Raw genomic sequence first — 21658 nt, 5'->3', positions numbered from 1 at the left:
AGCCAGGCTCTGGGTATTGAGGAGTCTGATGGCTTGGAGGAAGAAACTGTTACATAGTCTGGTCGTGAGAGCCCGAATACTTTGGTGCCTTTTGCCAGATGACTGGAGGGAGAAGAGTTTGTATGAGGGGTGCGTGGGGCCCTTCATAATGCTGTTTGCTTTACGGATGCAGTGTGTGGTGTAAATGTCTCTAATAGCGGGAAGAGAGACCCCGATGATCTTCTCAGCTGACCTCACTATCCGCTGCAGGGTCTTGCGATCTGAGACGGTGCAATTTCCGAACCAGGCAGTGATGCAGCTGCTCAGGATGCTCTCAATACAACCTCTGTAGAATGTGGTGAGGATGGGGGGTGGGAGATGGACTTTTTTCAGCCTTCGCAGAAAGTAGAGACGCTGCTGGGCTTTCTTTGCTATGGAGCTGGTGTTGAGGGACCAGGTGAGATTCTCCACCAGGTGAACACCAAGATATTTTGTGCTCTTAACGATCTCTACAGAGGAGTCGTCGATGTTCAGCAGAGAGTGGTCGCTCCGTGTCCTCTTGAAGTCAACAACCATCTCTTTTGTTTTGTTCACATTCAGAGACAGGTTGTTGGCTCTGCACCAGTCTGTTAGCCGCTGCACCTCCTCTCTATATGCTGACTCATCGTTCATGCTGATGAGACCTACCACGGTCATGTCATCGGTGAACTTAATGATGTGGTTCGAGCTGTGTGTTGCAGCACAGTCATGGCAAGGCAATGGCAAGAAGTCAAGACAGTGGCTATACTTCATTTGAAGAGATTTGGCATGTCAACAAATACACTCAAAAGCCTCTATAGATGTACCGTGGAGAGCATTCTGACAGGCTGCATCACTGTCTGGTATGGGGGGCGGGGGTGGGGGGCTACTGCACAGGACCGAAAGAAGCTGCAGTGGAGTGGGTTGTAAATCTAGTCAGCTCCATCTAGGGTACTACCCTACAAAGTACCCAGGACATCTTCAGGGAGCATTGTCTCAGAAAGGCAGTGTCCATTATTAAGGACCTCCAGCACCCAGTGCATGCCCTTTTCTCACTGTTATCATCAGGTAGGAGATACAGAAGCCTGAAGGCACACACTCAGCAATTCAGGAACTGTTTCTCCCCCTCTGCCATCCGATTCCTAAATGGACATTGAATCCCTGGACACTACCTCACTTTTTTAAATATACAGTATTTTTCTGTTTTTTGCACGTTTTTTAATCTATTCAATATACGTATACTGTTATTGATTTACTTATTTAGTATTATTTTTTTTTCTCTTCTGCATTATATATTGCATTGAACTGCTGCTAAGTTAACAAATTTCACACCACATACCGGAGATAATAAACCTGATTCTGATTATATGCTGTATAATTCCACAATTCTACACTGAGACTAGAAATAGAGGTCATAGGTTCAAAGGTTCAGTATGTATATAGTTTGGCATGGACTAGATGGGTCGAAGGACCTGTTTCTGTGCTGTAGTGTTCTATGACTATGATTCAGTTTCATGTGCAGCCGAACTACCAAATTGACTCCTTTCAAACCACCAGAGCAACAGAATTCAAACCAAACATAAAGTGGCATGTGGTCACTGCTGCCTAGAATGAGAGAGATGTACAGTCTGGTCAGAGGCTGGGAAAACAAATACGTGGCTCCAAATGGAAAATGTGAGAGAAACCTTTGAAGATCAGTTCTTGTATATTTACCCAAATTTGCTGGCTTGTTTGCTGTTGAGCTATTGCGAAATTTACTGTAATAAATCTTGAACCCCTCAATGAACCCGCGTTGCTTCTCCAAAGGAATGCTTTTCCACTTGATCTGCACTGAATCTCCAGTGGTTTTGTTGATCATCACTTTTGGAGCTACGGCCGGGGCTAGGGAACATAAAAAGATTAGTGATTTTACAGTCAGAACAGTGATCAGTTTAATCAGACTACACACTCTTTTTCTCAACACAATTGTTGAAAGACAGTGGGTGAAAATGGTACTTAGCTCCCTATTCCGTTTCAGAACCTGACCAACATCTTCACTGGCATAGTGAACATAAAACAGTACATCTAGAAACCCACTCACTTCCTCTGGCCCAAGCACAAATTCCATTCTTTGTCCTTGAGTGGTACTCACCATGGTTTCAAGCATTCAGAAACAGCCGGGAATGAAAATGAAATGATTTCACTACCTCAACACGTTAGGAACACGGAATTTGAAGGTATCGACAATCAACTTGAATGTTACAGCGAAAATGAAGATTTGGAGGATGCAATCACAAACAAATAGCACTCTGGACCAGAATTGGACCAGGTATCTTGTACTGAGAGGCAGCAATCTTATCAACAGTGCCACAAAGTTAATAATGAAGCTGTTTTAACTAATCTGTGAGACACAGAGTATCCTGGTTAATAATCCATTGCATCAGTAAGATCAGCCTGTCAATTCCATGACTCAGAGATAATTATTTTACATCTTCAGCATTTTTTGGTTTAGGCTTTCATCAATTTTCCTGAACTGTAAACTGTTATATCTATTTCTCACCAAAATCGCTGCTAGATTCATAAATAAATTGAGTACAGGAGATGGGATGCTTTGTTGAAATTGGATAAGACATTGGTGAGGCCTAATCTGGAATTGTGTCCAGTTTTGGTCACCTACCTACAGGAAAGATGTAAATACTATTCAAAAGAGTACAGAGAAATTTACAAGGTCGTTGCCAGTATTTGAGGACCTGAGTTATAGGGAAAGGTTCAATAGGTTAGGACTTTATTCCCTGGAGTATAGGAGAATGAGGGGAGATTTATTAGAGTTATAAAGAACAATAAGGGGTATAAATAGGGTTAAAAACCAGCAGCATACATCAAAGTTGCTGGTGAACGCAGCAGGCCAAGCAGCATCTATAGGAAGAGGTGCAGTCGACGTTTCAGGCCGAGACCCTTCGTCAGGACTAACTGACAGCAGGCCTTTTCCCATTGAGGTTAGTTGAGACATTTTGGAAATTGTTATGTACCCCGAGGGTTCATATTTTTTTGTGGACTGTCAACTTTAAGGAGAGAGAGAGAGAGAACTGAGACTGACTTTTGGGCTCTGTGTGAATTTCTACTGTCTGCAGAATTGCTTGGTTGCTACGGTGACCAGCTCGTGTTATGGTTTCTCTGCAGCGTGTTTACTTTTTACAAGGACAGTTACAGACACAGAGAAACACACAGTCAGAGTCGAGATGGATTCAATCAATGAAAGACACCAGTGAGTGAGGTCCTGGTCTAAACCTTCAGTAGCCTGGAACAGCTGAGTTGAGATCGATCCTGAGTATTGATAGATGACTCTCACAAGTTTTCTGCAACTAGAACAAGTCTGCAGGAAGAGAAGAGAGGAGAGAGAGCTTTGAAACAGAAGAAACCTAGTGACAAAGAGATCACTGTTTGGCCTCTCTCTCTAAGTAGCCCATGAGGGAGAGTTTGAGTTCCATTCGAATATGAAGGTGTGACTGTCATGTAGTTAATCCACAGGAGTGGGTTCTCTGGTGAGGGGAGTACCTCTGTGAATACCACGTGTGTGTTACCCTTTGTCTGGGTGTGGTAGTTCACTGAAGAAAGGCACCCCTGTGGCAAATCACTGTTGGAGTTATTTCGTATGTCATGGAACTGGATAAGTGGCTATCACGTTGTGTGTTTGGGGTAACCTTGTGGAATCTACTGGTGTGTTGACCATTTGTCTGGATGGTGGTTCCCTTGAAGAGGGTCCCCTTTGTGATAAGCTACTGTTGGTGATAATTCATACGTGGATTCTGTTGGAGTATCCTGTGGCCACCACTTTGAGATGTCCCGTAGCTGAATTCGGGTGCGGTACCACGTGTGTTGAAAGGATATTCGTTGAAGATCACTGTCGGTGATATTTCGTGTGTGGAGTGGAATAACTTCGGAGATAAAATCTACTACTATTATTATCTTGTATTGTTGTCGTGGAATCTGTGGAATATCGACGTAATTGCCTTCTCACAACATTCGCCTTTTGGATTACAAATCTCTCTCATTAATTAAACTGAGCATTGAACTGAACTACCTTACATTCCATTGTAAGACTGTATCCCTTACCACCTAAGCTTGAAGTAGTTTGGGGTTTATATTTCCACACCCATATATAGGCATCATCTCTGCTAACCTGTTTATCTGATTTATCTGATTCTTATATTATTATATTGTGTAGTTACTAATAAATTAGCTTTAGTTAACAGCAATACCAGACTCTGGGTGTTTTTCCATTTCTGCTGTTTCTTTAACCCGTTACGGGGTACGTAACAAGATAGTGATCACAATTCTATCTCCTTTACCATAGCATTGGAGGGGGATAGGAACAGACAAGTTAGGGAAACGTTTAATTGAAGGGGAAATATGAGGCTATCAGGCAGGAACTTGGAAGCATAAATTGGAAACAGATGTTCTCAGGGAAAATGTTCAGGGGATATTTGCGTGGGGTTCTGCGTAGATACGTTCCAATGAGACAGGGAAAGGATGGTAGGGTACAGGAACTGTGGTGTACAAAGGCTGTTGTAAATTTAGTCAAGATGAAAAGAGCTTACGAAAGGTTCAAAAAACTAGGTAATGATAGAGATCAAGAAGATTATAAGGCTAGCAGGAAGGAGCTTAAAAATAAAATTAAGAGAGCCAGAAGGGGTATGAGAAGGCCTTGGCAGACTGGATTAAGGAAAACCCCAAGGCATTCTACAAGTATGTGAAAAGCAAAAGGATAAGACATGAGAGAATAGGACCAATCAACTGTGACAGTGGAAAGGTGTGTATGGAACTGGAGGAGATGGCAGAGGTACTTAATGAATACTTTGCTTCAGTATTCACTACAGAAAAGGATCTTGGCGATTGTAGGGGTGACGCAGCAGACTGAAAAACTTGAGCATGTAGATATTAAGGAAGAGGATGTGCTGGAGCTTTTGGAAAACATCAAGTTGGATAAGTCACCAGGACGGACCGGATGGGATGTACCCCAGGCTACCATGGGAAGCGAGGGAGGAGATTGCTGAGCCTCTGGCGATGATCTTTGCATCATCAATGAGGACGGGAGAGTTCCAGAGGATTAGAGGGATGCGGAAGTTGTTCCCTTATTCAAGAAAGGGAGTAGGGATAGCCCAAGAAATTATAGTCCAGTGAGCCTTACTTCAGTGGTTGGTAAATTGATGGAAAAGATCCTGAGAGGCAGGATTTATGAAAATTTGGAGAGGCATAATATGATTAGGAATAGTCAGCATGGCTTTTGTCAAAGGCAGGTCATGCCTTATGAGCCTGATTGAATTTTTTGAGGATGTGACTAAACACATTGATGAAGGTAGATGTAGTGTATATGGATTTCAGCAAGGCATTTGATAAGGTACCCCATGCAAGGCTTATTGAGAAAGTAAGGAGGCATGGTATCCAAGGGGACATTGCTTTGTGGATCCAGAACTGGCTTGCCCACAGAAGGCAAAGAGTGGTTGTAGACGGGTCATATTCTGCATGGCGGTCGGTGACAGTGGTGTGCCTCAGGGATCTGTGCTGGGACCCCTACCCTTTGTGATTTTTATAAATGACCTGGATGAGGAAGTGGAGGGCTGGTTTAGTAAATTTGCTGATGACACAAAGGTTGGGGGTGTTGTGGATAGTGTGGAGGGCTGTCAGAGGTTACAGTGGGACATTGATAGGATGCAAAACTGGGCTGAGAAGTGGCAGATGAAGTTCAACCCAGATAAGTGTGAGGTGATTCATTTTGGTAGGTCAAATATGACGGCAGAATATAGCATTAATGGTAAGACTCTTGGCAGTGTGGAGGATCAGAGGGATCTTGGGATCCAAGTCCATAGGACACTCAAAGCTGCTGCGCAGGTTGACTCTGTGGTTAAGAAGGCATACAGTGCATTGGCCTTCATCAATCGTAGGATTGAGTTTAGGAGCCGAGAGGTAATGTTGCAGCTATATAGGACCCTGGTCAGACCCCACTTGGAGTACTGTGCTCAGTTCTAGTCACTTCACTACAGGAAGGACATGGAAACCATAGAAAGGGTGCAGAGGAGATTTACAAGGATGTTGCCTGAATTGGGGAGCATGCCTTATGAGAATAGGTTGAGTGAACTTGGCCTTTTCTCCTTGGAGCAATGGAGGATGAGAGGTGACCTGATAGAGGTGTACAAGATAATGAGAGGCATTGATCGTGTGGATAGTCAGAGGCTTTTTCCTGAGGGCTGAAATGGCTAACACAAGAGGGGATAGTTTTAAGGTGCTTGGAAGTAGGTACAGAGGAGATGCCAGGGGCAAGTTTTTTTTACGCACAGAGTGGTGAGTGTGTGAAATGGGCTGCCAGCAGCAGTGGTGGAGGCAGAAACAATAGGGTCTTTTAATAGACCCCTGGATGGATACATGGAGTTTCAGAAAACAGAAGGCTATGGGTAAGCCTAGGTAGTTCTAAGGTAAGGGCATGTTCGACACAGCTTTGTGGGCCAAAGGGCCTGTATTGCGCTGTAGGTTTTCTGTGTTTCTAGAGATCATGGGTTGAGTGAAAGGTGGACTGTTTAAGGGGAACCTGAAGAAGAATTTCTTCATTCAGAGGGTGGTGAGAGTGTGATGGGAGTAGGCAGATTAGTTTGGCATGGATTAAATTGGCTGAAGAGCCCGCTTCTGTGCTGAATTGCTCTACGACTACGATTCTATTCCCCGAGTCCCAACTAAAACTAGTACATTTATTAGATGAGCAGAGCTGGCACCAATGCCTTTAAACGGCAGTTGGTTACAGCACTTGGGAGGTATCGGAAATTGATGTCCTGTGGTTGCTCTCCTTACCTAGTTCCCGTGTGTAGCCAAGCAGCTTCTTCAGAATGTGATCCCCATCTTCCCTGCACTCATACACCTCAAGGCTGTACTGCACACCAGACTGGAAGGCTTCTGTTGAAAACACAATTACAGATCCAGTCAGTGATAAGCACAAGGACAGCCACATTTGATATGCAACTTCTGAAAGCACAAGGCTTGATCAATAAGTTTATGGAGGACATAGAAGCAGCTGTTGTTGAAAGTGAAGGAAGTTACTGTAGATTGCAAGAGGATATTGACCAGTTCAAGGAGTGGCAAATGGATTGTGGTTTGGGCCAATGTGAGATGATGCCTTTTGGAAAATCAAACCATATGGGCACTAGGGAATGTAATGGAAAAGAGGGACTTGGGAGTACAAGTGCATAGTTCATTGAAAGCGATGTCACCATTAGACAGGGTGGTGAAAAGTATGTTTAGTATGTTGGCCTTCAGTTAGAGCACTGAGGGTACAAGCAAGGACAGTATATTGCATTTGAGAAAGTCACTGATGAGGCCCCAGTAGTGTGAATTGGAGATCAGTGCTAGCGGCAAAAATAAAAGGGATGTAATAGTAGACAATTTTAACTTCTAGCTAGGCCCATGTTCCTCTAAACCTTCTGTATCCATATACTTGTCTAACTATTTGTTAAACACTGTAATTGGACCCACCTCAGAATGTGGTGGTCATTGACATAAATGACACATTTCACTGTATGTTTCAATGTTCATGTAACAAATAAATTTTTCTCTTTAAATGGAGGCATAGAGTACAAGAGCAAAGAATTTGGTATGCCCATTTCTAGGCAATACACTCAACAGATAAGGCTTTGGAGAAGGTACATGAGAGATCTATCTGAATGATTCCTTCTGCACGACGGTAAATTGGTTTATTATTGTCACACGTACTGAGGTACAGTGAAAAACTATTTGCAGGTCACCGCTATAGATCATTTCATTACACGGTGCATTGAGGTAGTACACGGGAAAACAATAACAGAATATAGTAAAGTGTTAAAGTTACTGAGAAAGTGCAGTGCATGCAGGCGCTAAGGTGCAACACCATAATGAAGTAGATCATGAGGTCAAGAGTCCATCTTATCATATCACACTAGGGGACTGTTCAATACTCTGATAACAGTGGGACAGAAATGGTACATGCATTCAGGCTTTTGTATCTTCTGCCCGACGAGAGGAGGAAGAAGAGAAAATGTCAAGGCTGGGAGGGTCTTTGATTATGTTGGCTGCTTTACTGAGGCAGTGATAACTGTAGACAGAATCCATGGACAGGAGGCTGATTTCTGTGATGTGCTGAGTTGTGTTCACAACTCTCTGCAGTTTCTTGTGGTCTTGGGCAGAGCAATTGCTGTACCAAGCTGTGATGCATCGGGATTGGATGCTTTCTGTGGTGCATCGTTAAAAACTGGCAAAGGTCAAAGGGGGCACGCTGTATTTCTTTAGCCTCCTGAGGAAGCTTTCTCGGCCACAGTGTTGATGTGCTTAGACCAGGAGGGTCTATTGACGAATGGGTGAACTGGATGAGCTGAGGAACACTGATCCAAGAGGGATTAAAAACATGAAACATACAATCAGAGCAGATAGAGAGAAACTGCTTCCTCTGAGGACAGGAATCAAGTACTAACAGACTCAAAATGGTGATCGGCAAAATAACCAAAAGTGAGATGACTATTTAAACACAAATGATTGGTTCAGGTCTGAAATGCACACAGTGAGGTAGATCAAAGTAAATTTATGGCAACATCTATGTTACCATATCCTACACTGAGATTCATTTTCTTTCAGGCATTCACAGTAAAACAAAGAAACAAAAGAATCAGTGTAGAACTACACAAAGACTGACGAACAATCAAGGTGGAGGCAGATTCAATGTAATGTTCTATAAGGAGCAGAAAGAAGTTTTGGGGATATGGAAATGGATTGTGGAGTGGGAGTACTCAATTGCTGTTGTCCGACAGTTGATAAGATCTTGATGGCATTAGTGCTGCCTTCTATGTTTTTACTCTTCACCGGGATTCTGAGAGCGGGCAAAAACAAGACAGTAGTCACACACACGCAAACGAGATCACTCATCAATGTGAAAAACATACCTGATTTTATAGTGGCACCTGTTGTATTTGAAGGAAATTTACGCCAATTCACCTTACACACAGGCAAACTCAAGGACTCACACCACTGTACAGTATAACCACAGCTCTCAGTCTGGTGCTTGGGCCAAGTCACACTGAATCCATCCCCAAAACCAGCAATTCTCCCAAGGGCCACATTTTCAACTAGAAAGAAATGGAGGTAAATATAAATATGTTCAAATCAAATTTATTATCAAAGTACATACTGTATATGTCACCATATAGATCAGGGGTCCCCAACCTTTTTGCACCACGGACCGGTTTAATATTGACAATATTCTTGCGGACTGGCTGACTGGGGGGTGGGGGGGGGGTCTTAATCACGACCAGAATATGGGTGATAAGTCAACTATAAGTCACTTATCAGTGGCTAATACACTCAATGTCATTTCTAAAAGAGTTTATCTAACGAGTTTAATATTAAACACACAGCGCATATTTTCCTCGTATAGTGATGATTCAATTATAAGTCATAAGGGGGTTCCTTATGTCCAGTCTGTTCTGCAATTTAGTTTTCGTTGCATTCATTGCAGAAAACTCTGCTTCACAGAGATATGTTGGAAATGGAAGCAACATTTTCAGTGCTTTCCTGGCTACGTCAGGATATTCAGCCTTGACTTTGATCCAGAATGCCGGCAGAGATGTTATGTCAAACATACTTTTCAGCCCGTCGTCATTTGCAAGCTCGAGGAGTTGATCTTCTTCCCGCGCTGACATGGATGATTCGCCGGGGACATTCACAAATGGGTCATGGACCCATTCCTTTGCACGTCTTGGGTCATTTGCAGTTCGGAAGTAACGCTCGAAGTCTGTCGACAGCAAAGATAGGTGATCGCGCACCAGCTGTGAGCTCAGTCTCTCCCAAATTCCCAGCTAATGTTGGGAACATGTCAGATATGCCCCTGTCCACTCGCTATCCCCACAGTTCCAGTTTCGCTGTGAAAGCAGACACTTTATCTGCCAACTTGAAGCTGTCATTCTCCCCTGAAGTGACAAATTGAGTTCATTGAGCAGGTTGAAGATGTCACAGAGAGTTTTGCTATCCACTCCTCGTCACTGAAGTGTGCTGCCAGTGGTGACTTTTTTCCTGAAAGAAATCTCTGTAGCTGCTCTCTTAACTCAAAAACACTGGCCAGGGCTCTCCCCCTTGATAGCCACCTGACTTCAGTGTGTAAGAGAACGCGTTTGTGCTTTGCATCCATTTCCTCACAAAGCTGCTCGAACAGACGTGAGTTAAGGGCTTTTGCTTTGATGTGATTGATAACTTCAACAACATCACTCAATACACTGTTAAGATCAGGTGACATTTTTCGGCTAGCCAGCATTTCCCTGTGTGTGACACAGTGTGTAGACTGGCATTCAGGAGCAATCTCTTTGACTCGGGTAGTGAAACCAGACTCGTTAAGCCGTTCCAACAGCTGTGCTTCGATGTCCTCCGCTATGTCATCGATTCTCCTTGAAACTGTGGTAGCTGAAAGAGAAACCAGTGTCATCTTGTTAGCTGCAGCTTCTCCCAACAGTTCACGGCACATGTCCTTGGCAGCAGGCAGAATCAATTCTTCACCAACAGTGAAAGGCTTCTTAGCCTTAGCAATACGGCTAGCCACTAAGTACGACGCTCTCAGAGCAGCAGCATTTGTGGAGGTGATGGCTCTCAGCACTTGCTTCTGTCCTGCTTGCTCATGTCTTTTCAGCTCAAAAAACTCAACGGGTTTGTCTTTAAGTGCAGGGTGCTTGGACTCAAAGTGCCAAAGCAGTTTTGAGGGCTTCATTGCCTCATTAGACAGCTTGTTTCCACATATCACACACAGGGGGCTTGGAGCGTGTGAGTCACCGATCGCAATAAAGCCATATTTTATGTACAACTTGTCGTATTTTCTGTTGAAGGAAGCTTTTTTTTTACAGTCTCGGCTTCAGCTGCCTCTGCATTATCATCATCATTAGGCATTTTATGTGCTCTACCACCTCTACCAAAGAAACTCTCAAGCGACGTTTGTTTTTTACTCATCGAGGAGTTGTAGGTTAATGACCGACTGATGACCTCGCGTGCATTCAAGTTCAACAGTGGGCATGACAGGGAATGAGGAAAGGTGCAGTTGACTCATATCGTTTCCTCGCGGCCCAGTAGCACATGCTTTGCAGCCCGGTACCAGTCCGCGGCCCAGTGGTTGGGGACCGCTGATATAGAGTACAACCCTGAGGTTCATTTCCTTCCTGACATTCACAATAAGGATTACAGACGGACTTAGACAAATTGGAAGAATGGGCAAAAAAGTGGCAGATGGAATACAGTGTTGTGAAATGTACAACAATGCATTTTGGTAAAAAGTTGAGTCTGTGGTAAAGGCGGCAAATGCAATGTTGGCATTTCAAGGGGAATAGAATATAAAAGCAAGGAGATAATGCTGAGGCTTTATAAGACAGTAGTCAGGCCGTGTTTAGAGTATTATCAACAGTTTTGGGCTTCATATCTGAGAAAAGACGTGCTGTCATTGGAGAGAGTCCAGAGGAGGTTTGTGAGGATGATTCTGGGAATGAAGGGGTTAATATACGAGGAATGTTTGGCAGCTTTGGGCCTGTACTCGCTGGAATTTAGAAGAATGTGAGAGGATCTCATTGAAACCTACTGAATGTTGAAAGGACTAGATAAGGTGGATGTGGAGAGGATGTTTCCTATGGCGAGAATGTCCAGAACTACAGGCACAGTCTCAAAATTGAGGGGAAAGCTTTTACATCAGAGGTAAGGAGGAATTTTTTTTTTAGCCAGAGTACTGAATCAATGGAATACTCTGCCACAGACAGCTGTGGAGGCCAAGACCGTGGGTATACTTCAAGCAAAAATTGATAGTTTCTTAATCTGTCAGGGCATCAGAGGTAATGGTGAGAAAGCAGATGTATGGCGTAAGTGGGATCTGGGATCAGCCATGATGCAATGGCGAAGCAGACTCAATGGGCTGAACGGCCTAATTCTGCTATGTCTTACGGTTTTATAAATAGAAACAATAGAATCAATGGAAAAACCACACACGACAGAGACTCAACTAATGTGCAAAAGACAACAGATCATGCAAACAATCAAATATCAAGAGCACAAGTTCTGGAGTCCTTAAAATTGAGTTCATAGGTTGTGGAAGCAGTTCAGTGATGGTGTGAGTGAAGTTACCCCCTCTGGTTGAGGGGTAACAACTGTTCCTGAACTTGGTGGTGTGGACTTGAGTCTCCTGTACCTCCTGCCTGATGGTGGCAGCAAGAAGAGGGCATGGACTGGATGGAGGGGGTCCCTGCTTTCCTCAAATCAGTCGAATTCAGAGAGCATTGATCGAAGAGGAGCAGATAATCCCACTGATCAGACTTGGGAGTTTTACACTCACCATCTTGCTCTGGAGGGATCTTGATCACAGAAGGCAATGATGTTCCTGCTTTGTTCTGAGCCACAACAGTGATAATGTAGCCAGCTTGGTCTAGGTGAACTCGTACATCTGTTCCATGGACACGAGTGCTATCAATCAAAGCACTTTCCATTTTTGACCAAGTTACATTATGAAATAAAATTGGACCATTTGCATCCTTGGCTGACAGTGGCTGCAATGGGCAGAGAAAATTAGAAATTAAAGTAGATTATTATACTTTACTAATCCTTAAATCTTTTTAAGGACCAATAGAAAACTTGGTCCAGCTGAAATGCAATTCCTCTCTCAATTTCAACTAAGATTCTGATTTATTTCTCACTTGTACATGAAAACATACAGCGAAGTATGTGGTTTTCATTAACTAAGGATATGCTGGGAGCAGCCCGTGTGTCACCACACATACTAGCGCCAGTATAACATACCCACAAAGTTCACCACAACAGTCCATGCAACAAAACAAGACAACAGCAGCTAAACTTTGCCTCCATCCCACCCACCCACATCCTTAGATTCATAGACAGGTCACCAACCCCAAGATATGCCCCAGACTCTCAAACCTGCAGATCAGGCCTCTACCTCCAGACCCCGGCCCACACTCACAGACCCTACCTCCAGTCCCTGGCCCACACTTACGGCCCCTACTTCCAGTCCCTGGCCCACACTCACAGACCCTACCTCCAGTCCCTGGCCCACACTTACGGCCCCTACTTCCAGTCCCTGGCCCACACTCACGGCCTCTACCTCCAGTCCCCGGCCCACACACACAGACCCTCCCTCCAGTCCCCGGCCTACATTCACGGCCTCTACCTCCAGTCCCTGGCCCACAGTCACGGCCTCTACCTCCAGTCCCTGGCCCACACTCTTGGACTCTACCTCCAGTCCCTGGCCCACACTCACGGCCTCTACCTCCAGTCCCTGGCCCACACTCTCGGACTCTAACTCCAGTCCCCGGCCCACACTCTCGGACTCTACCTCCAGTCCCCGGCCCACACTCACAGACTCTACCTCCAGTCCCCGGCCCACACTCACAGACTCTACCTCCAGTCCCCGGCCCACACTCACAGACTCTACCTCCAGTCCCCGGCCCACCGTCACGGACTCTACCTCCAGTCCCTGGCCCACACTCACAGACTCTACCTCCAGTCCCTGGCCCACCGTCACGGCCTCTACCTCCAGTCCCTGGCTCACAGTCACGGACTCTACCTCCAGTCCCTGGCCCACACTCACGGACCCTACCTCCAGTCCCTGGCCCACACTCACAGACCCTACCTCCAGTCCCTGGCCCACACTCACGGCCCCTACCTCCAGTCCCTGGCCCACACTCACAGACTCTACCTCCAGTCCCCGGCCCACACTCACAGACTCTACCTCCAGTCCCCGGCCCACACTCACAGACCCTACCTCCAGTCCCTGGCCCACACTCACAGACCCTACCTCCAGTCCCTGGCCCACACTCACAGACCCTACCTCCAGTCCCTGGCCCACCGTCACGGACTCTACCTCCAGTCCCCGGCCCACAGTCACCGACCCTACCTCCAGTCCCCGGCCCACACTCACCGACTCTACCTCCAGTCCCTGGCCCACCGTCACGGACCCTACCTCCAGTCCCCGGCCCACACTCACAGACTCTACCTCCAGTCCCTGGCTCACAGTCACCGACCCTACCTCCAGTCCCTGGCCCACACTCACAGACCCTACCTCCAGTCCCTGGCCCACAGTCACGGACCCTACCTCCAGTCCCCGGCCCACACTCACAGACTCTACCTCCAGTCCCTGGCCCACCGTCACGGACTCTACCTCCAGTCCCTGGTCCACACTCACGGACCCTACCTCCAGTCCCTGGCCCACAGTCACGGACCCTACCTCCAGTCCCTGGCCCACAGTCACGGACCCTACCTCCAGTCCCTGGCCCATACTCACAGACTCTACCTCCAGTCCCCAGCCCACCGTCACGGACCCTACCTCCAGTCCCCAGCCCACCGTCACGGACCCTACCTCCAGTCCCTGGCCCACACTCACAGACCCTACCTCCAGTCCCTGGCTCACAGTCACGGACCCTACCTCCAGTCCCTGGCCCACCGTCACGGACTCTACCTCCAGTCCCTGGCCCACACTCACGGACCCTACCTCCAGTCCCTGGCCCACAGTCACGGACCCTACCTCCAGTCCCCAGCCCACCGTCACGGACCCTACCTCCAGTCCCTGGCCCACACTCACAGACCCTACCTCCAGTCCCTGGCTCACAGTCACGGACCCTACCTCCAGTCCCTGGCTCACACTCACAGACTCTACCTCCAGTCCCTGGCTCACAGTCACGGACCCTACCTCCAGTCGCTGGCTCACACTCACAGACTCTACCTCCAGTCCCCAGCCCACCGTCACGGACCCTACCTCCAGTCCCTGGCCCACCGTCACGGACCCTACCTCCAGTCCCTGGCCCACCGTCACGGACCCTACCTCCAGTCCCTGGCCCACCGTCACGGACCCTACCTCCAGTCCCTGGCCCACACTCACAGACCCTACCTCCAGTCCCTGGCTCACAGTCACGGACCCTACCTCCAGTCCCTGGCTCACACTCACAGACTCCACCTCCAGTCCCCAGCCCACCGTCACGGACCCTACCTCCAGTCCCTGGCCCACCATCACGGACCCTACCTCCAGTCCCTGGCCCACCGTCACGGACCCTACCTCCAGTCCCTGGCCCACCGTCACGGACCCTACCTCCAGTCCCTGGCCCACCGTCACGGACTCTACCTCCAGTCCCTGGCCCATACTCACAGACTCTACCTCCAGTCCCCAGCCCACCGTCACGGACTCTACCTCCAGTCCCCGGCCCACCGTCACGGACCCTACCTCCAGTCCCTGGCCCACACTCACAGACCCTACCTCCAGTCCCTGGCTCACAGTCACGGACCCTACCTCCAGTCCCTGGCTCACACTCACAGACTCTACCTCCAGTCCCCAGCCCACCGTCACGGACCCTACCTCCAGTCCCCGGCCCACCGTCACGGACCCTACCTCCAGTCCCTGGCCCACCGTCACGGACCCTACCTCCAGTCCCTGGCCCACCGTCACGGACCCTACCTCCAGTCCCTGGCTCACACTCACAGACTCTACCTCCAGTCCCCAGCCCACCGTCACGGACCCTACCTCCAGTCCCTGGCCCACACTCACGGACCCTACCTCCAGTCCCTGGCCCACCGTCACGGACCCTACCTCCAGTCCCTGGCCCACCGTCACGGACCCTACCTCCAGTCCCTGGCCCACCGTCACGGACCCTACCTCCAGTCCCCGGCCCACACTCACAGACTCTACCTCCAGTCCCTGGCCCACACTCACAGACTCTACTTCACAAGTTCTGGACCTCAACTTTTTGTTTTACCCTCAGGACTTGTTGATCACAGGCTTGACCTTTGGGATCCTACCAAAGATATTCCCCTTCTCCTATACATCCCTTCCTCTCCTTCTCTGCAACTTTACATTAACTTGTTCTCTCTAGTCCGAGTACGGATGAGGAGCCTTCATCCTGAAACATTAAATCTGTTTTTCTTTCCACCAATGCTGCCTGACCTGCTGGTGTGTTTCCAAATGAACAAATCTTTGCACAACAGAATTGTCAATACCCTATCCATTTTTTCTTTCATTCATGAGACTTCTATCGTGCATCTTTCAAGACTTTCATCTTGTGGTTTCTTGTTGCTCCTTACCTTCCAGTAAATGATCACAGTGCGGTTTGGCAGAACTGTTCTCCATACATCCAGGCTCACTGATGGTGCTGCAATGACAAACGATTTGTGAGGGAAGAAACAGACAGAAGAGAAACTTCTTCACAGTTCTTGAACCATCTGTTGCAGCTCTATAAAACCCTGGTTAGATCACACAGAGTATTGTGTTCACTTCTGGCTGTCTCATTATAGAAGGATGTGAAAGCTTTAGAAAGGGCGCAGGGGAGATTTACCAGGATGCTGCCTGGATTAGAGAGCACCTCTTATGAAGGTAGCTTGACAGAGCTGGGGATCTTCACTTAAGAGTGAAGGAGGATGAGTGATGACTTAATGGTGATGTACAAAATGATAAGAGGCATACGTAGATCAAAAGCCAGAGACAGGGCAGAAACAGCTAATATAAGGGGCATAATTTTAAGGCTATTGGAGGAAAGTATAGGGGGAATATCAGGGTTAGGTTTGTTTTTACAAGAGTGGAGGTTGCAAGGAACACCCTGCTGGGGTGATGGTGGAGGTAGTTACATTAGCAGCATTTAAGAGACTCCTAGATAGGTACATAGATGAAAGAAAAACAGAAGGCTATGTAGGAGGAAAGGGTTAGATTGATCTTAGAGTAGGTTCAAAGGTCAGCACAACATCATAGACCAAAGGGCCTGTGCAGTGCTGTAATGTTCTGTGTTGCATATGCAGTCCTTATCCTGGCAATATGTGGAGGGAATTTTATTTTGTATCAAACAAGTACAGTGTCTAACTTTGTAATATCTATTTTTAGAAATATGTATAATTAGAATGAAGAGGACACTATCGGTGTCACACATCTCGAGCCTTAGAGGAAGAGCCTTTCCCAGTAACCCACCTGCAACCTTAGTTCTGACCACTGCAACGTTGCTCCATTCACTCCATTTCCAAAACTGTACAGACGAATATCGAGCTCTGATAGAATACTCCGTGTTGGGTTGTAAATTATTTAGTGTTATCATCTGCTGTGCATTTGTTGGTTTTCCATGCACAGAACAATTAAGCTGTAATGCAGAAATATTCATATGTTAGACAAGAAAGTATCAAATGAAAAGGCAAAATCTAAAATATAAACAAAAAGGCTGAAAATACTTAATCGATCAGGACATTGCCTGGCCTGCCAAGCTGCTAGAGGAACTCAGCAGGCCAGGCAACAACTATGGCACCACAGTAGCGTAGCTCAGGGCGGAGTTCAAAGTTCAATTCCAGCACCATTTGTAAGGAGTTTACATGTATGTTTCTCCCTGTGAGCACGTGGTTTCCACCAGGTGCTCTGATTTCCACCCACAGTCCAAAGAAGTTCCAGATAGTAGGTTAGTAAGTCATTGTAAATTGTCCTGTGATTTGGCTAGGGTTAATTGGGTGGGTTGCTGGACAGTGAGGCTCGTTGGACCAGAAGCAGCTTTTCCCACACTCAATCAATCAATAAATTAATTAAATAATTAAACAGTAGACAATTCAGGCCAAGATCCTTCATTGGGATCTACGGGGTGAAAAAAGGTAATGGGGTTACAAAGTTTATCTGAATGCAGCCAATCCCAGTTAAAAATTAGCATCGCCACATCAGGAAAAGTGAGGATTGAAGAAACGATGTGATGTTTAAGAAATATTTACTTACTGACATAGTTTGCCCAGACTCATCTTGGATCACCACCTCACAAAGCAAGTCAATGCCTGTATAATGAATTTGATCCATCCAGGTCAGAGTTATGCTGTCTGATGTTGTATTTTCCTCTTTCAGCTGATGAGGAGCAAAGGGGTGAACTGGAAGGGTTAAAATAAAACATGAAAAATGTACAACTACTTTAAAATCGTATCTTTTTCTCAAAACAAGTTAATGGTGCTATTCTCATCAGACACTGCAAGGGAGGACTAGTGGCTTTCAATTAATCACATCACAGGCACTTCAGCACAGCATGTCAGTGCCAGTCCACACTAATCCCATCTACCTGCATATGGTGGAAATTCCTCTATCCCCTGCTTGTTTACATGCCTGCCTAAATAACTCAATAGTTGCTACTGTATTAGCTTCCATCATTTTCCCTAATACCGTGTTTCAGGTACCCACTATGCACTACATTAAAAAAATCTTACCTCTTAAATCTCCTTTAAACTTTCCTCCCTCTCAACTTACACCCTGTAGAATTTGACATTTCTACCCTGGGAAAAACACCATCTACCCTCTTAATGCCTCTTATAATTTTATATACCTTCTGTCACGTACCCTGTGAGGGGTTAAAGAACCAGCAGAAATGGAAAACACTTTGGAGTCCAGTATTGCTATTAACTAATAATATTTATTAGTAACTACGCCATACAGTAATACAAATGCAGGTATATCAAACAGGTTAGCAATGATTATATACAAGTAAGTGTGAAAATATGTATGAAAACCAAGCTCCTTTGAGTCTAGGGGTAAACAGATAGTCTTACGATGATAAGTAAAGTTCAGTTCAGTTCGTGGTATTGAGTTGAGTAGTAATGGAGAGAGAGAGGGAGATTAGAGTCTTCAGGTGAGCTGACACCGTCGATCTTCCTGTTGTCCTCCTATATCCTTTAGAAGTCACCGACTGTGACCACAACAAAGGGGACCATTCTTCTGTGGTGGAATTATCAACCCAGGCAAGGGTTGGGCACACAAATAACTCTCCACCGGTCACTCCCTTTTCACACTGCGAGAGTCACTGATCGATCCGCCAAAACCCACCTTTTCTGTGGGCACAACAAAGCTCATTCAGTGTCCAAAACCATGTGTCTCCAGGTCTAACAGCTGCCCTTCTATTTATCTCACCGTGCTGAATACGAGCTGTCCATCAAACAGCTCCTCCCTTCTCTCTCTGCAAGAACACAAAAGCTGCCAGTGTCCTTGTAAAAGTAAAAACAAACCATGAGCAGTCTTCACCTCTTTCTCTTTCTTTTTCTCTTTTTTAACAAGGTGTCTGTGTTTCACAACTCTCTCTCTCTTTTAAAAGCACAGTTCATGGGGTAATTCAGGACCCCGTCACACTTCTGCTAGGTTGAATTCATTAGAAAATTCTCTATAGATTGGAGGAAAATTATAGGGAGGTGTTGAATTCTGATGTTTTGACCCTAGTTATTTTGGAAGTCAAGAAAAAGAGGCACAAAACTTGTTGCTTCATGATTGTTTTCTTAAACATTAATAGAAAAAAGAGAATTGGAAATGTAGAGCTGCAAAAGACCAGTAGTTAAGAACAAAGAGCAGAAAGACTAAAGAAGTTGGTGAGGCAAGTTGCCCAGCTCATTTTATACCATAGGTAAGAAACATTCCATTCAAATTTGTAGATAAGAATTAACCAATCAGGTAGCCCTGATTCAAATAATGTGATAACAAGAGGAGCTTCCAGAATCATGCAAAGAACTGTAACCACTAGGGGACACACTGAACAACTGCATATACATACTGTGACCACTAGGAAACATACTAAACAGTTACAGGTTTCCCCCGCTATCCGAAGGTAGAGCGTTCCTATGAAATGGTTCATAAGCCAGAATGTCGTAAAGTGAATAAGCAATTACCATTTATTAATATGGGAAACATTTTTGAGTGTTCCCAGACCCAAAAATAACCTACAAAATCATGCAAAATAACACATAAAACCTAAAATAACAGTAACATATAGTAAAAGCAGGAATTATATGATAAATACACAGCCTATATAAAAGTAGAAATACTTTTCTGCAGCACTGACTAGCGTAGCGAAAATCTCACAGAAGCGCTCTCGGCAAAAACACGGCGCAAGCGCTCATGGCAGAAACACTCTCTCCAGTAACCTTTAAGCTATGAAGCTGCCAAATCATACCAAATAACACAAAAAAATATACAGCTTATATAAAGTAAAAAATAATGTATGTACAGCATAGTTTCACCTACCGGAATCGGAAAGACTCCAATAAATTGCAGTTTCGTCACAGTTAAACACTTGCTTATATAAATAACCACCTGACGCAATCGACTCTGATCTGGGCCGATATTTACATGCTGGGCGACACCTAATTAATTAGCTTGTTTATTTCAGCTTTTTTCTTAAAGATGTGCTGGGTGCGTCCTTCGTGGCCCGGTATTGGTCAGCGGCCTGGAGGTTGGAGACAACTGCTTAAACTATGAAGCTGCCCTCGCCTCAGAAACCTATCAAACCACCCAAGCCTACCTTTAAATTCCACTTTGGCAACACTTTCATCACCATCATCCAGTGCTTTGTTTCAGCTTATTAAAAAGACTGACTTAAACTTTCTAAGTATAAGAAAACTTAACAGAACACCACACTTTGTACACCCATCAATCCACTCAAGCAATAGACTCTCCATTTTATCCATTATTGGATTCCGACTAAGAGAGACCACTTTGCTACGAGCAGAACCAACAGTAACATCAGCAGCTTTCAAAATTCTTTCTCTCTGCGTATAAATACTACAAATGGTGGACGCAGGCAAGTTCAACGCGTGGACAATGTCTTTACTTCGTTCACCATGATCGAAACGCCTAAATATGTCTACTTTTATGCTAAGTGTAACACCCTTACGAGCTCTTTTAGGCTTTTCCGATACCTTAGAACTCATCTTGCTAACAGATGCACAAAATAAATCAAGATAAAGCACGCGTTTAAGCAATGCCAGCTAGAATGCAGTTCCGGGGGAGGAGTTTGGCTGTTCAGGTTCGCGCTGCCTTTTTTCATAACAGTGAAAAAGCCTTCTGTTAGTGAGGACAGGTAACCAATGTAGGTTTTTCTTAACAGTGAGGAGTCGTAAAGCGAACATTTGGAAAACGGGGGCCATCCATACGCGTATATAGGTAGCTACGTAAAATACAAGCAGGCAATCAGTTGTTAAACTGCAAAGAAAATAACAATTAAACAGTCTAACCTAACGGGGGGGGGGGAGATGTCTTTTTTACTTAGCAATACAGCTTGGTAACAGACCCTTCAGACCCAACAAACCCACACAGCCCAATTGCAGCCACGTGGCAAATTAAACAACGGAAAGATGATTTTATAATGACAAAGTGCTAGAAAGCACATGTTCTGTGCAAGTAATGTTACTTACATGTAGAAACACTGTAACTTATCCTTAAAGAAATAAGAGAACTCCATTTGCTGTTTTATTTTATTGATAACCTGGTCAAATCTACTGCCAATCTATTCTGTCTGGGTTGCTGCATAAGTATCAGCACTTGAATGGGCTGATTGAAACGTTAAACTTCAACACAGAAGAAATATCAGTGTATTTAGAATATAAACACAAGAGATTCTGCCGATGCTGGAAATCCACAGCAACGCACACAAAATGCTTCAAGTATCGATGGAAGTGAATAGACAGTTGACAATTCAGGTTGGGAACTTACATCAGTACTGGAAAGGAAGGGGGAAAGATGCCAGAATGAAAAGGAGGGAAGAGGGTAAGAGGACAAGCTAGGAGGAGATCAAAGAGTTGGAGGGCAGCAGCAATCACAGAGGAGCAGCAAGAGAGGGTCTCAATGAACATCTGAAAAGAAGATTTAGACCTCTTCAGGCTAGGCATA

The 21658-nt window shown here is 45.6% G+C and overlaps 1 protein-coding gene across 11 annotated transcripts in view; it reads right to left on the bottom strand.

Annotated features, from left to right (window-relative positions):
- The window catches only part of lifra (LIF receptor subunit alpha a), a 195736-nt gene that overhangs the window by 15378 nt on the left and 158700 nt on the right, over positions 1 to 21658 (bottom strand). For all 11 annotated transcript variants that reach the window (XM_063049606.1, XM_063049604.1, XM_063049609.1 and 8 more), the window contains 7 exons: positions 17741 to 17886; positions 16961 to 17126; positions 16087 to 16154; positions 12341 to 12551; positions 8931 to 9113; positions 6817 to 6918; positions 1711 to 1878 (listed from right to left, as the gene is read on the bottom strand). In XM_063049606.1, coding sequence (XP_062905676.1) covers positions 1711 to 1878; positions 6817 to 6918; positions 8931 to 9113; positions 12341 to 12551; positions 16087 to 16154; positions 16961 to 17126; positions 17741 to 17886 — 1044 coding nt within the window. The remainder of the gene's footprint in view (positions 1 to 1710; positions 1879 to 6816; positions 6919 to 8930; positions 9114 to 12340; positions 12552 to 16086; positions 16155 to 16960; positions 17127 to 17740; positions 17887 to 21658) is intronic.

This window comes from Mobula hypostoma, chromosome 5, assembly GCF_963921235.1.
Source record: "Mobula hypostoma chromosome 5, sMobHyp1.1, whole genome shotgun sequence".
NCBI classification, from domain to species: Eukaryota; Metazoa; Chordata; class Chondrichthyes; order Myliobatiformes; family Myliobatidae; genus Mobula; species Mobula hypostoma.
This window is presented reverse-complemented; position numbering and strand designations above follow the sequence as displayed.